General features: G+C 40.9%; 1 protein-coding gene and 3 non-coding genes across 4 annotated transcripts in view; all 4 read right to left on the bottom strand.

Moving 5' to 3' along the window:
* Window positions 1-14209, bottom strand: part of WDR43 (WD repeat domain 43) — a 31926-nt gene that overhangs the window by 3384 nt on the left and 14333 nt on the right. The window contains exons 4-14 of the mRNA XM_030034894.1: window positions 11270-11390; window positions 9921-10060; window positions 9307-9409; window positions 8160-8224; window positions 7592-7763; window positions 7021-7107; window positions 5052-5183; window positions 4457-4594; window positions 3520-3606; window positions 939-970; window positions 65-128 (exon numbers count right to left, since the gene is read on the bottom strand). Coding sequence (XP_029890754.1) covers window positions 65-128; window positions 939-970; window positions 3520-3606; window positions 4457-4594; window positions 5052-5183; window positions 7021-7107; window positions 7592-7763; window positions 8160-8224; window positions 9307-9409; window positions 9921-10060; window positions 11270-11390 — 1141 coding nt within the window. The remainder of the gene's footprint in view (window positions 1-64; window positions 129-938; window positions 971-3519; window positions 3607-4456; window positions 4595-5051; window positions 5184-7020; window positions 7108-7591; window positions 7764-8159; window positions 8225-9306; window positions 9410-9920; window positions 10061-11269; window positions 11391-14209) is intronic.
* Window positions 6154-6232, bottom strand: LOC115350531. The gene has a single exon (XR_003926482.1). It is a non-coding gene; the product is annotated as a small nucleolar RNA SNORD53/SNORD92 (small nucleolar RNA).
* LOC115350536 lies at window positions 9716-9799 on the bottom strand. The gene has a single exon (XR_003926487.1). It is a non-coding gene; the product is annotated as a small nucleolar RNA SNORD53/SNORD92 (small nucleolar RNA).
* Window positions 11044-11127, bottom strand: LOC115350537. The gene has a single exon (XR_003926488.1). It is a non-coding gene; the product is annotated as a small nucleolar RNA SNORD53/SNORD92 (small nucleolar RNA).

Raw genomic sequence — 14209 nt, 5'->3', positions numbered from 1 at the left:
CATATATTTAAGCATTTAAATCTAGTTTCGGTTACGTGCATTAGCATTAATGCAAAATACTTACTGTGGAAAGGTAGGATGCATGTAGAGTAAAAACAGACTTCAGCCATCGAACCATTAGTGAGGCACTGGAAAAGAAAAATAAATGATATCAAAGAGATACTGGCTGAGAAACACCCATTTCACATTCTAGATGCTAAATAGTTCTACAGAAAGTGGTCCTCTTTCATTATATAAAAAGATAAACACAGATGGAAATATAACAGTTTGGCTATCCAGATGAAATACCCATTTAAGTTATTTGTTAGGAAAAGAACAGACATTTAAGTGAGGGGTTAAACTAGACATGTTCAGGGGTCTGTGTTTCTGATATCTTTTATGGGAGGTTTCCATGAATAGAAGATCAAAGCATGCTACTTTTTTCCTCCACCTAGAATTTTTATTTAAAAAAACCCCAACATAATTAAGGACACCTAGTCTCAGCAAAGCTAGCAAGATAACAAGATGGGGGGGGGGGGGGGCCGACACAATGATGAAAAGCTGGTTTTGTTATTAAACACAACACCAGGAGATGGCTAAATATATTTGCCATTAATAAATTAAACTGAACAAGCTATACATCTGATAATTACTTTTATTTTACATATTGATCAGGTCTGCAGTGTCAATATTCTGGGAGTTCAGACACATTCTCAGGGTTATATGCTTATTTCACGTATCCTTTTCACTTTTTAATTTCACTTCAGCCATCCTGACAAAGCACTGCCTTCATAAAAGTTCCTCTTTGTACCCACAATCAGGTGAGAATTTTTACCTCAAGATGCTGCAGTTTACTTACAGTTACTAGGGTAATCAATCACATAGGTGGAGGGAGGGACCATAACACACACACTAAAAAAGTTTCAGGTGAATTAAACTGTAGTTGAGTTGTCTCTTACCTGTATGGGTTGCCCTGCAATCTCTTCGTAAGCTAAAAGGACAAAAACAGTCAATAATAAGTAACAAACACATAATGAGTTTAAAAACCCAACATTACATCCATGTGACAGCCCCAATATTGGGGAGGAAAGATCTCCAGGCATTTGAAGTTTGCTAGGATTAACCATTGCCAGGCTCCAGAATATTACACTGCTGGGTCTACCATCCTGTACACAGGCTGATAACCTGTAGAAGCTGAGTTTCATTATTACAATAAAACTGGAACTCTTTAACAGGCAATATATCCAGGGAAATATAAAGCTGGCAGGAATAAGTAGAAGGAAATCCCTTTGTTTATGTATGTCTGTGTATCTGTTTAGTAAAGCAGCTGTTAGAAGGTGAACAAGTTGGGGAAACAAGTGAAGGTAGTATCAGATAAATGCTATTTCAGAGAACAAATTCTTAAGCTCTGCAGAAGACAGTTACATGAAGATCTGTCCATCCACTGAGATTATATAGTCAAACACTTGCACTTAGATTCTCTGACAAAGGTCCTAGAGAAGAAACGCTGCACCTCATTAACATAAGTCTGAGGAAGTGTCACAACACATGCTTAAAGGAAGTCTAAACATTCAAAACCAGGCCATCTGCATAATTCAGTTAAGATTAGTAACACAAGTAAAAATTATATATTACTTGTGGCCAGCACATTAAAATACAAGATAAATCTAACCATTAACTTACATTACAGAATGTCATTTACAGAACAAGAGCAACTAATTGATATTCAGTTTAAACAAAGTAATGTCTAGATAAGGCTAATAATTAAAATATTTCTGTCCAAATACGTAATATCACTGAACAAGCAGTTCAGAAGCCAAATCCCTTTTAAAATTATTACGAAGTTATGTCACAAAGCTTAAATATAGCAACTGGGCTTGAGCTATCTTCAAAAGAGGAAAGAAATTGCCCCTCAATTTCCAAGTGTTATCTAAACTCACTGCTCTAAGTACACATTCTGTTTTTCTTTCTGTATTGGCTTTGTGTGGCAAGGTTTTGGTAGCGGGGGGGGTGGGTGTTACAGGGGTGGCTTCTGTAAGAAGTTGCTGGAAGCTTCCCCTGTGTTCGAGAGAGAGAGACAATACCAGCCGGCTCTAAGACGGACCCGCCGCCGGCCAAGGCCGAGCCAGTCAGTGATAGTGGTAACGCCTCTGTGATAACATTTTTAAGAAGGAAAAAAGTTGGGACAGGCAGTATTTGGCAGCCGGAGAGAGGAGTGAGAACATGTAAGAGAAACAACCCTGCGGACACCAAGGTCAGTGCAGAAGGAGGGGGAGGAGATGCTCCAGGCACCGGAGCAGAGATTCCCCTGCAGCCCGTGGTGAAGACCATGGTGAGGCAGGCTGTCCCCCTGCAGCCCAGGGAGCTCCACGGTGGAGCAGATCTCCACCTGCAGCCCGGGGAGGACCCCACGCCGGAGCAGGTGGGTTCCCAAAGGAGGCTGTGACCCCGTGGGAACCCCACGCTGGAGCAGGCTCCTGGAAGGACCTGCGGATCTGTGGAGAGAGGAGCCCACGGAGCAGGTTTTCTGGCAGGACTTGTGACCCCGTGGGGGACCCATGCTGGAGCAGTGTGCTCCTGAAGGACTGCACGCCGTGGAAAGGACCCATGCTGGAGCAGTTCGTGAAGAACTGCAGCCCGTGGGAAGGACCCACGTTGGAGAAGTTCGTGGAGGACTGTCTCCTGTGGGTGGGACCCCACGCTGGAGCAGGGGAAGAGTGTGATGAGTCCTCCCCCTGAGGAGGATGAAGCGGCAGAAAACAACGTGTGATGAACTGACCGTAAACCCCATTCCCCGTCCCCCTGTGCCGCTGGGGGGGTTGGTAGAGAATTCGGGAGTGAAGTTGTGCCCGGGAAGAAGGGAGGGGTGGAGGGAAGGTGTTCTGAGATTTTGGTTTTATTTCTCATTACCCTGCTCTGGTTGATTTGTAATAAAGTGAGTTAATTTTCCCCAAGTTGAGTCTGTTTTGCCCGTGACGGTAATTGGTGAGTGATCTCTCTCCTGTCCTTATCTCGACTCACAAGCTCTTTGTTATATTTTCTCTCCCCTGTCCAGTTGAGGAGGGGGAGTGATAGAACAGCTTTGGTGGGCACCTGGCAACCAGCCAGGGTCAACCCATCACACTTTCCCTCACGTGAGTATCTAGCATATTTGTGCTCATATAACTTGTTCTAGCTAGCACTGCTATTTTCATGTTTCAAATTATCATCCATTTTAATAAAGAAGATGTAATGGTAATTGCCATGGACTAAACAAGCTTTAGCTTAACCTCTTTTTTTTTTCCCCCCACATAATAATTTAAGATAATATTACACAATCTAATGCTATTCCTAGCTTTGACAGCACTTTGTCCTCTGGTTAAGCTTCAGCCAGAGAAGATGAGAGTGTATCAGAGAGAAATTAAGAACAATTTCTGTCCTGTAAAACTACCAAACCAATTTCATTGGTAAAAATAAAGAGACATATCCTGGGTCTTCCCCAGCTAGAATGCAAACCAAATGTGGCTTGTATGACAGTACAAGAAACGCAGTCTCTCTTACCTCATGCAGCAGTGGAATGACAGCATGTATAGGCATTCTGGCTACTGTGTTCTTTATTACATTTTCCTTTCTTGTGTTAAGCACTCTCTGTTAAAATGGAAAAACATGATCAGAGAATCATTCCATTTTAAGATGCGTATGAGCAATGAGCAGAACCAAAAATTCCTGGCTTTAAATCTCTTTTTTTCCTACTCCACTACCTTTGTACGCTAAGATGAGAATAACGAGTAAAAGATTTACTATAAAAAGGAGTTCCACTTTTCAAGTTAGCTACGATAAACAAAATAAGACACTTGATTAACCCATCTAAAACAATCTAGCATTGCCTCTAGCCCACCCACCCCATGTTAGAAATGAAGCATCACAGGCACATTAAAATTTCCCTTGCTATTTTCTGTGCTTGACTTCTGTAAATAAAAGCCTTTCAGCAGTATCTGTGACAAATAATTTCTATTCAGCATCAAATTCTTAAGATTCCATTTCCCTGCCCCAGAACTATTATTTCCTCCTAGTTCAAGTGCAACAGTAAGTTTTTCAAGTGAAACTGTTATCATCAATGCATTTTTCAAACAGTATCTACTTGGAAACCGTACACTCAGGAGACTAAGCACAGATTATGCTCCAGCTCAAGCTAAAGGGAAGATGGCTGCATTAGCAATATCGCTTGTAAAACATCTGAACTGTGACCTAACAAATTTGTCATAAACAGAAGTGCCTCGAAGTTCATGGTCTGACACAGAAACCAAGGTAGATAACAACAAAAAAGTAATACTGCTACTATCATTTATAATACCACTGCCTTGAGCAGCAAAGCAGCAAAAAGCAGCTGGAAGAAACAACAGGTTCTTGACTGTTCAACCTCCCCAGCTTTCAGGAAGGCTCCCCACAAGTCTCAGTGAATAGATTAAACAGCATACAACAATCTTGTAACACTTACATTTAAAATTTCTGCATCGTTGCTTTCCAAGCCCTGGACCAAAAGTACCGCAAAGCTATCTGTTTGTGGAAGGCCACCTGGAGTTTTTACTTTGCTCACGTCAATATCCAATGCCTCTAGGCGCTGTTCAATGCTTTCCTGCAGACAGTAAACAAGGGCAGTACTGTTTCAGTGCAGTTTCTCAGAAACATCAGCTGCAAGCAAAGTACCTAACTTACGGGATTCCCTCTGATTCTGCTGGAAAATAACACAAATTTTGCATATTCTTTTAAATGTACTGACGCAGAATAGACTGAGAAAAGAAAAAAATATGAAGTTTTGACTGAAAAGCAGTAATATACCTTAGCACAGAGAGACAGACACAACTGTGTGACAAATTTCTGCAGCAACATGGCAAAACTATGGGCAAGGCACACAGGGCTTGAATGAGGAAAGGTTTTGAGCAGAGGGAAGTCTTTCATACAAAAAGATTATATCATTAACCTTGCTTCCACACCAAACAAAGCAAGTTCAAGTTCACCTAAAGAAGTTATAACAATGATTTATGATTCTAGTTTCTCCATTATTGCTGTGTTTAAAAGAGGAAGCACTTTACCTCTGTCTCTCCCGGTTTCCTCTTGTTTTTCTTTTTCTCCTTTCCTGAGGATGGAGTTTTGACAGCCGTACTATGCCCTGGAATGCCAGGCACTAGAACTTTGGTGTCCAAGTTCACAACAGGTGTCTTTACCTAGTAGACAGAGATAACCATACTTGCCTGAATTGCTAGTATCTTGAGCTTTCTTCCAATTTAAAATACTGATTTTATTCCGAGACTCTCACATACACTGTAAAACCAGCCTGCCACAACCCATTTTCTTGACATATATGTTAGAAAAATCCTGCATTTTTAAGAGCAATTAATAACCTTAAGCAACATCAGCTAGTTTTCATAATTAACTAAAGCAACGGTCTCTTTGGAATCACCTGTGAATCATTTTTCTTACAAGTTTGTTCCACAACACTCATTGAACTAAGCGTTTTCATCCAGCAACAAATATCTGGATGCTTGCTAGCAATAGATACCAAGCGTACTAATAGTCAGGCCCATAAACAGCATGCAGATTAATTCAGCTTCCACTGGAAGGTAAGAACTGATCACAAACAGCAGCACAATGTAAAAGGTAGTTACTATTCACTTCAATCCCACAGATTTTCTTCTAGGGATTGCTCAGATGCAGAACTCAGTAGTCTGAATTAGACTATGATCATGATGACAAACTGAGCAACCTCAGGTTATACCAAACAAGCTATGGTATCCATCTTCAATGAACACAAAGTAGATCGAATTTTAAAAGCAATGTATTTAATAACAAAGTGCTCCCCTGACCCACAGAAGATGTAAGGGAGTATGTCACTTCCAGAGTATCAAGAATGCTACCTGCTACTTCCAGAACACTTCTTTAACCACAGTGCTTCTGCGCAGGCCTTTTTTTGAAGCACTTGCCCAAACTTCTGTACTTGTGGGAACCCTGCTGGGTGCCCACTGAAGTAATACAAATATAACCTACTACAGTGAGCAAAGCAACTTCCATATGCTGTGTGTAAAAGTAAAAAAATTTTATTTCGTAGCTCAAGAATTTTACTGTAGAACAGCAATAGTGTTAAAATACTACCCCCTTTGCTCACAACACTAATCACTGACCTTCTCCCCACAAGGCATGCTCAGACAGCCAAGAGAAATGCGTCTTCACTGGAATTCAGCAAAAAGCGAAACCAAGATTGGTATCATCACTGCATGCCAGGGAGTTCCTACAGCTCTCACTGCATTTCAGCTCTGCTACCCACCAGCTCCAGGACTGAGGAATCAACACAAAATCCCACCTGGCTGATGGAACACCAGACCCAGTAGGTAACTTGAGGGTTAGAAAAGCAGCGCTGTCTGCTCACTTCACTGACACTGTAAGTGTTTCAAATCTTCAAGGCCTTGAATATGCACACTGATTAAGAACTTCACAGCCTGCCTCTAAACCCCCAGGGGATCCTTCATGAGAGAAAATGGTGACAAATGGCCTCAGTGGACACTGTTGCCATCTAAGTGTCAAGCTCACATTTGCAGGCGCCAAATCCCTGTGAGTAGGAACACGTGAAGGCCACCTCGAGAAAGAGCCAAAAGGGCATGCCCTTTAAGGCTCCATTACATTTTATGTAAACTCTAAAACAAAGCCATCCCAACTTCACCCCAAACCATCAGGGTCAGAGAGGCTGTACAAACTGACCAACTCTAGGGGAAGGACTGATCTCAAGCAGAAGAGATACCATCAGCCAGCCCTGTCTATCAAGCAGACCTGCTGAGAACAGGACTTGCTATGAGCTACAGGAGGCTCACTGTGTGTGAGAGCATACTAGGACACACTGCAGCCATGAAGCACCCACACCTGCCTGAGTGCTATGGACATCTGTACCTACCACTGCAGCTCTGAGCACTCCATCCAGAAATCCAACCTCATTTTAAGAGACCAGTGAATTCTACCATTTCCAAAGTAAAACAAGAGGAGCAACAAAATCACATTTCATGCAAAGCTCACCTTTGTTAGAGCAACATCTGTTTTAAGTGACAACACCTTCTGGATGTCCCTTATCAAACATACGTGGGATTCAGCGGTGTTCAAAGACTAGAAGGACAGGAACAAAACCAGTTAACATATGTGAGATTCACCGCTGTGATTCATTACGCTACTTAAAGAAGAGAACAAACTCCAGAGGTATAAAGTAGAATGAATTTTTTTTCACTTGAGAACAGCAGCTGCTTTGAACATCTGCCTTTTATTACCAGATCTCTATGCTCTCCAAAGAAGCTCACACAGGTAAACTGAAATAGTATTAAAAACAGTTTCAGTGGCCTAACTCAGTAACAGCTGAAATGGCAAGAAACAGCCAGCAATATTATGAAGTTGTATTTTAATTGAAAGAATGGAAGAATACAATAGCCTTTCAAAACAGCTCAGGGGCAACAGTCATACATAGCTCCCAGAAAAGGGGGAAGGAATAAGCTTTGTCTCATTGTACAATTTAAAAAAAAAAAAATTTCCCTCCACCTGAGAGCAGTATGCAGTCCATATTACAAAATCCAAAACCCGTCCAGTAAGTTTTACATACCACTTTCTCTATGATGGGCTGTAAGGTGTTTCCATACACAAGCAGCAGAGACTGTTTGTCTGTGCAAAACGCAGCTGCTAGAATAGGGACTGGTTTTGGTGTGGAGTCCCCATCATTTCCAGGCGTTGCTATCTGGATAGTACAGTTTGATGTTAGAGGTTTTTTGCAATAACTGGGGGGGGAAAAAAAAAAAAAAAAAAGAAAAAAGAAAGGAATGAAAAAATTCCAAGAGGCTTAGCTTAAACACTTCAATATCTTGCACATCTAAGCACCTTTCATTAGCAGGTCCTCAGCAAACTCAGCCAGTTTACACCTTTTGCAGATGGCTAAGATGAGGTACAGACACACAAAATCTTGGCTAAAGCAACGCTTAATATCAAAGTGCAGCACAGCCCCAACAAGTAAGTTCTCCAAAAATGTGTCCAGTAACCCAAGACAAAGAACAGCTGGAACCTGGTTTGTGAAGAGATACAAGAACTTAAAGGCAGCAGCACGACAAGACTGAACTTTGCCTTACAGTAACCCCAGACCTTTCCCAAAGACACCCTCAGGATGAATACTAACTTACCCATTTAAGATATGTTCAAATAAATGCAACTGCCCATCTCTGCACACAACTGCTAACTTCACAGGCTGAAAGAAGGCACAGTAAAAGATTTTAATTAGATCAAAGGACAAACCTCCCATAAGTACAGGACATCATGAGACAGTTGCATGGCTACTATTTGACTTTTTTCAGTAACTAAATATAAATAAATCCATAAGGAAGATCAAAGACACTAATATTTCAGGAACATTTAGTACAATTATTAGGAGACAAAAAGATAACTCGTAACCCTACTTTACTGTATCACTACTGATATATCCAAACTTGAACAGTTTGCACAGTAGCAGACACATGTTATCATAAGCAGCAAAGTTCCAAAAATATGGTACCCAACATGTCTAGAGGCGCAGGTCTACAAAGGCACTGATGCTGTAAATATGGTTAAAGGAAAGAAACTGAGATGAGTACTCTGGACAATTAAATGACAGGTGTACGTTACAGAATACTCATCTCCAATACATGCAGTAAGAGGGCACAACTGTAAACATTAGAAAACAGCATGAATTACTGTTTTTAGAAAAGGAATCTAAAGGCAGCAGGAGAAAAATGTTTTAAACGATTACTGAAACAGTTTGTGCACGTGTTTCACATGCAGACATTTTTCATAAGACAACTACTTAGAAAGACTTGTACTTGCTGAAATTGAGACCTGGGGAATGCACACTGCTACTTTAACTCATTAAAGGCTAGTTAATTCAAAATGCAGTTACACTGCCAAAGCCACTTGAGACCAGAAAAAACAGGACCATACCCAAACTGGATTTTCAGAAAGAATTTTTTTGTGTATTTTTTTGCTGTTAAGTTCTAGCAACTATTTTGATTACTAACTTGTTCTAAATAGGAGACAACTGACATCCCCACCATCACAAGCAAAATTTCCAAAACCACTGAATTTGCACTTAGTAGCTTTGAAGATGAGCATTTCAAACTATCAGCTTTATAAACGTACCTGTAATAAATATCCTTAGACCTGTGAATTGGCATTCAGATCTCATCTCTGCATAACAGAACCCAAATACAAACCAAGCTGCTTTCTTTACACCCCTAAAAGGAAACTGATGTGACAATTGAAAATTGTACATATTTTGTTACAAACTATTGCTCCTACCTCTTCTTTGACTTCTGATACAGTCAGATCAATAAAAGTTGGTTCATCTGTTACTGTGAAAGACATCACCGCATTCTTTTCTTTCCTATCTGATCTGATCTGCCTGGAAGACACGAACAGTACACATTATTTACCATAGCACAAACAGCACCCTTTGCACCTGAAAAGCATTATAAAGCCTGTAACTCACCAGCAACTGTGGTAGTACCTACCCCACCCCAAAAATACTCATGCTGTAATTTCAGCTTTCAGCTTAGAAAGTGTTCTAAATTCCAAGTGCAAAGTAACTCCCAAGTGAAATTTAGCAAGAAAACTTAGCATAAACCTTACAGTAAGCACAAAGAACAAGGAAGCCTATTACACAGTATGTTCTTGACATATACTAACGATTCAAAGGGCAACTGGAAACATGCTCAGACACAGCCAAGGAAATGCATGTCTTCATTGAACAATCAGTGAGTCGAAACCACCATTTAAGAGATCATCACTGCATTTCTCCAGAGTGCCCCTTCTGCTTAGCCTTCTGTTTAATCACAGAGTTCAGAACATACTTGTTGAGTCTATCCTCAACAGTGATCATAAGCAAAGTTACAAATTATGAAAAGCTTACATACCATACACTCAGTAATCGGTCATGTATAGCTCCAGACAAGAAATAAAGCCCTGTAATTCCATCAAAGGACTTATTTTCATTCATAGGTTTCACTGTGGTAAACATTAATGATGACACTGATGTAGCATGGCCTGTGAAATGCTAAGAGAAAAAAAAAGAATCTTTCAATGATTGCCATAAGCAGTCATATGGCAAAAATTAAAACATTAGTTAACAAAGAACAGTAGGAAAGAATCAAGTATTACTAAGTCAACAAGAACATTTCAGTGATTTTTTTTTTTTACTAGTGATCAGCTTCCTTGCATTTCTGTATTTCAAGGAAACTTTTTCTGACCCTCCAGATACTTATCAGAATTTAAAAGTTAAATGTGGAATCAAAGGCAAATTCATTGGGACTAAGTCCATGCAAAAGAAGTCAGATCCACCTGTACTGCTGTTACTGTCAGAAAGCACTTGGGTTTTTTTCCCCTCCACACAACTTTACACTTCAACTTATACAATGAAACTAAATTCATAGTTTCATTCTCAACTGTAAGATTAACGCACAGGTCTGCTGACACACGACTACTGTTCAATCCCCCCCATGCCCACCCCACCCCCTCAAAAAACATTGGCTCTTCAATCTACTTTTGTAAATAGTGGTTTTGGCCATCCTAGGATGCAGACATACATGGTAGTTGCCATGTGCCAGCAAGTCCACAGTAATAGCACATGTGTACACACTTACCTGACAGCAAGTACCAGGAGATTCAGAGACTAGCTGCATCCTATCTGCTAGCAGGCAAGAGAACATGGCTGCTTTCACAGAACAGCTAAAACATGGCAATTTGCTCATGTCTGAGCCCTGCTCAGGGAACAAGGAGGAGTTTGCTCCTATGCCTTCCAACTGTTTCCAGAGTAAAACTGATAATACCACCAGTAACATGAAGTTTAGCAAAGAAACCTGAAGGCTTCAAGGAAGGACTCACGTTAAAAGTCAGGGAGCTCACGCACAAACCCATGCCAGCAGTAACTCATACTGTGGTGAACCGAGTTCTCCTGCTAGGAGGGTATCAGAAAGGGACCCAGTGAAAAAGAACAGCATCCATCTTTCTGCTACAGGCTTGAGAAAGGGTGCTGGTAGCATGCTCAGACACAGCCAAGGAATTTAACGTCCTCATTCAACTCTCAGCAAGTTGAAACCACAGTTGAGGGTATCATCACAGCAACAGCTTCCAGCAATTCCAAAACTGTCAATTGTCTCCTCACACCCAGTGAAATTTTCAGATGTCCTATCAGGAAACACTAGATATGTAATGTCACCAATCAAGAAAGATATTTTTTTGCATCTAGTTTAACATAGTTACTTACTCTGTAGACTTCTTTGGTCTCCAGGTCCCACAGTTTTATTGTTCTACCGGCTGACAGCAGCATTTTCCCATCTGGACTGATGCATAGAGAGGTGACACTGCTATTGTCGCCTTTCCACTTGCTAGAATTTGGATGGAGAGTTTTTGTACAAAGGGAGAAAGATAGAGAAATAGAAAAAACAATATTCATTAGCATAATCTCAAAATGCATATAAACCATGCTGGAAAATTTAAGGCAAAAATTATATTAAAAAAATAATAATAATTTAAGTAGTCAAAAATTAGGTCAAAGCTATTCTGTTTCTGCTCCTCTCCTCCAAATTAGTTTTCACAAAAATACAGCAACTCAAAAACATAAAGCTATTTAATACTGAACAACCATTGACTTTTTTTTTTAATATTTGCCTATTCTGTTCTGAATTCCGCCCTCAAAGTTCTCTGCTACTCAACATAGGTTAAGAGGAGCCACACCATTTCAGGACTTCTCTTTGCACCATAATCCAAAAAGCTTAAACCAACCCATTCAGAAATGCCTTCTCAACACTAAAATTCAGAGTTTCAAGGCCCATTCAGTTCCTGACCCTCCTCCCAAGTCTGTCAATGACACTGACAATAATAAACTTCACCTTAAAGGTCTATGGTTCAAATCACTATTAAAATAAATAAATAAATAAATAAAAAAGAAAGATGCTGTCATGAAAAGTTCACATCTGCTTTGAAGGACTCTGGGTACTACACTTTTCTCACAGGACAAAATTGCAAGGAAAGCATTAACACAAACCCTTTACAGTTAGTTAGGAAGTAGCCTACAACCCATCACATTCTGATTGTAAACAGCTGGTCTGGAAATAATTCCAAATAACTTTCACATGTCCAAGCACTCTCTCTCTGTCTTCCAGAACAGAGATCATTTGCTGTATCACTTTTGGTTAAATTTCATAGAAGCTGAAAGTTTTACTGCCTACAAACTTGACAAACAACATTACACCTTACGGAGACTATGAAAAGATTTTGTATTCTCTTCCAAAGAAAAGGTCAGGACTAAGAATTTCAAACCACTTAATAATGTAAACCCAAGAAGGTATTTTTAAATGTACTAAAAAGACTAGTCTAAACTAGACTGCAGAATATAAAACACAGCAAAAATCTGTTAAGTTTTTGGTTTGGATACGCTTTATATAATTTTAGAGGGAAAAGTTTTAAACAGGATATCATGAAACAAGGAGCTGCATAAGGAGATATACAGAATGCCTCTCGGTAGTCAGCGTATTTAATGCATGAAAAAGCTACAACCAGAGAAACAAGAAGTCACCCAGAATGTTTTAGACTACATCTCTCCAACACCTTTTCAAAAACTCTCTCTTCCCCAACAGCTTGTCCCTCTGCCAGAGGTTTCAACGTTTGCTGCATGGACCTCCTGAAGGGCTTCTATGGACTACTTCTACAGTAATTAAGAAAGCCTAGAGGAAAATGTCTAGAGGCCTGCAAATTAAAAGAAGTTGAACACCACCTCTCTACACCAGGAGCAATCATCCTGAATTCTCTGTGGGATACATAAGGATTCATTTCCAGGTCCTGACAAATGTTAAAGAATGCAGGCAATCTCACATGTACCTTGGGCATGAGCAATTATTTCAGGTAATTTGTTCCTTCTAGCCTCATCAATTTAGGTAAAATTTTAGAGAATTGTTTTCTTCTACTCTTTCCAATTTCATTTACCTTAGCTATGACTCATAATATCACCAGAGAAAAATTCAGCATGATATTACATTGCTGGTGTACTTTCAATGTATACACTCCAAGAATTATTTTTTTATTGCCATCTTTAAAATTAAAGAATACAGTGCCTCTGATTACGTTTTATAACCACAGCCCCCAAAAAAGCAGCGGTATGGGACAGGGGCAGAGGGAAACACACAAGACAAAGCACAACAGGAAAAATTCTCTCATTTCCTGAGAAAGCAGCATGACTGGGACCCATCTAAAATACTTGTACATGAACACATGCACTATGGGATACAAACAGGGTGAATTAGATATCCATGGGCAGCTTCAGAGCTTTGATCTCACTGGGATCACAGAAAAACAGTGGGGCAGCTTGCAAGACAGGACTGCTGCAATAAATGGACCTTTAGGAAGACATTTCATCAGGGACATGCCAGGAAGGCAAAAAGGATAAAGGTTTCTCCACACAGAAGGGTAGCATGAATGCAAGGAGCTTTCCTCTGAAACAGGCAAAGGGCCAGTAGAGAACTTGCAGGTAAGTATGAGAAGAGACCAACAAGGGTGATGTGGTGGGCATCTGCTACAGATTGTCCAATTAAAAGAGAGATCATAAATCTTCATAATTCCATGCCTTGGTTCTTCTAAGGGGCTTTAACTACCCCAGCAACTGCCGGAAGGGCAGCATAGGAGGGCCAAGCAGTCCCAGAGATTGCTGGCAAGTGCTGAAGACTTTTTCTTGATGCAAGTGATTTACAATGATACTATGAAAGGTACTTTGCTGGATCAGCTACTCAAAGAAAAAAAGGGGGGAAAAAAAAGAGGAACCTAATATGGAGGTAAATGGGGGGGAAACAAAATGGGGAATAAGAGGAACATGGTGGGGGGGGAAAAGAGGAAAGGGTGTGGGGGAAGTATGGATAAGGGGGGGAAGAGGAAAGGGCGGTGGGGGGGATAGAGGAAAGGGGGGGGTGGGGGAAGAGGAAAGGTGGGGCGTTGGGAAGACGGAACAGGGGCTGGGCGGGGGGGGAAAAGAGGGGGGAAAGAGGTTGGGGTAGCGGAAGAGGAAAGGGGGGCTGGGAGAGGAGAAGGGGCAGGGGGGACAAGAGTTGCGAAAGGGGGTGTGGGAAGAGGGACCAAGGGGGGGGAGGAGGTAGGTGGGAAAGGGGGGGATGGGAGCGGGCGCAAAGGGGGGGAATGAGGGGAAAACTGGGGCGGA

The sequence above is a fragment of the Aquila chrysaetos genome, chromosome 13, assembly GCF_900496995.4.
Source record: "Aquila chrysaetos chrysaetos chromosome 13, bAquChr1.4, whole genome shotgun sequence".
Classification (NCBI taxonomy): Eukaryota; Metazoa; Chordata; class Aves; order Accipitriformes; family Accipitridae; genus Aquila; species Aquila chrysaetos.
The sequence above is the reverse complement of the archived record's forward strand: the minus strand, read 5'-3'. Positions and strand labels throughout refer to the sequence as shown.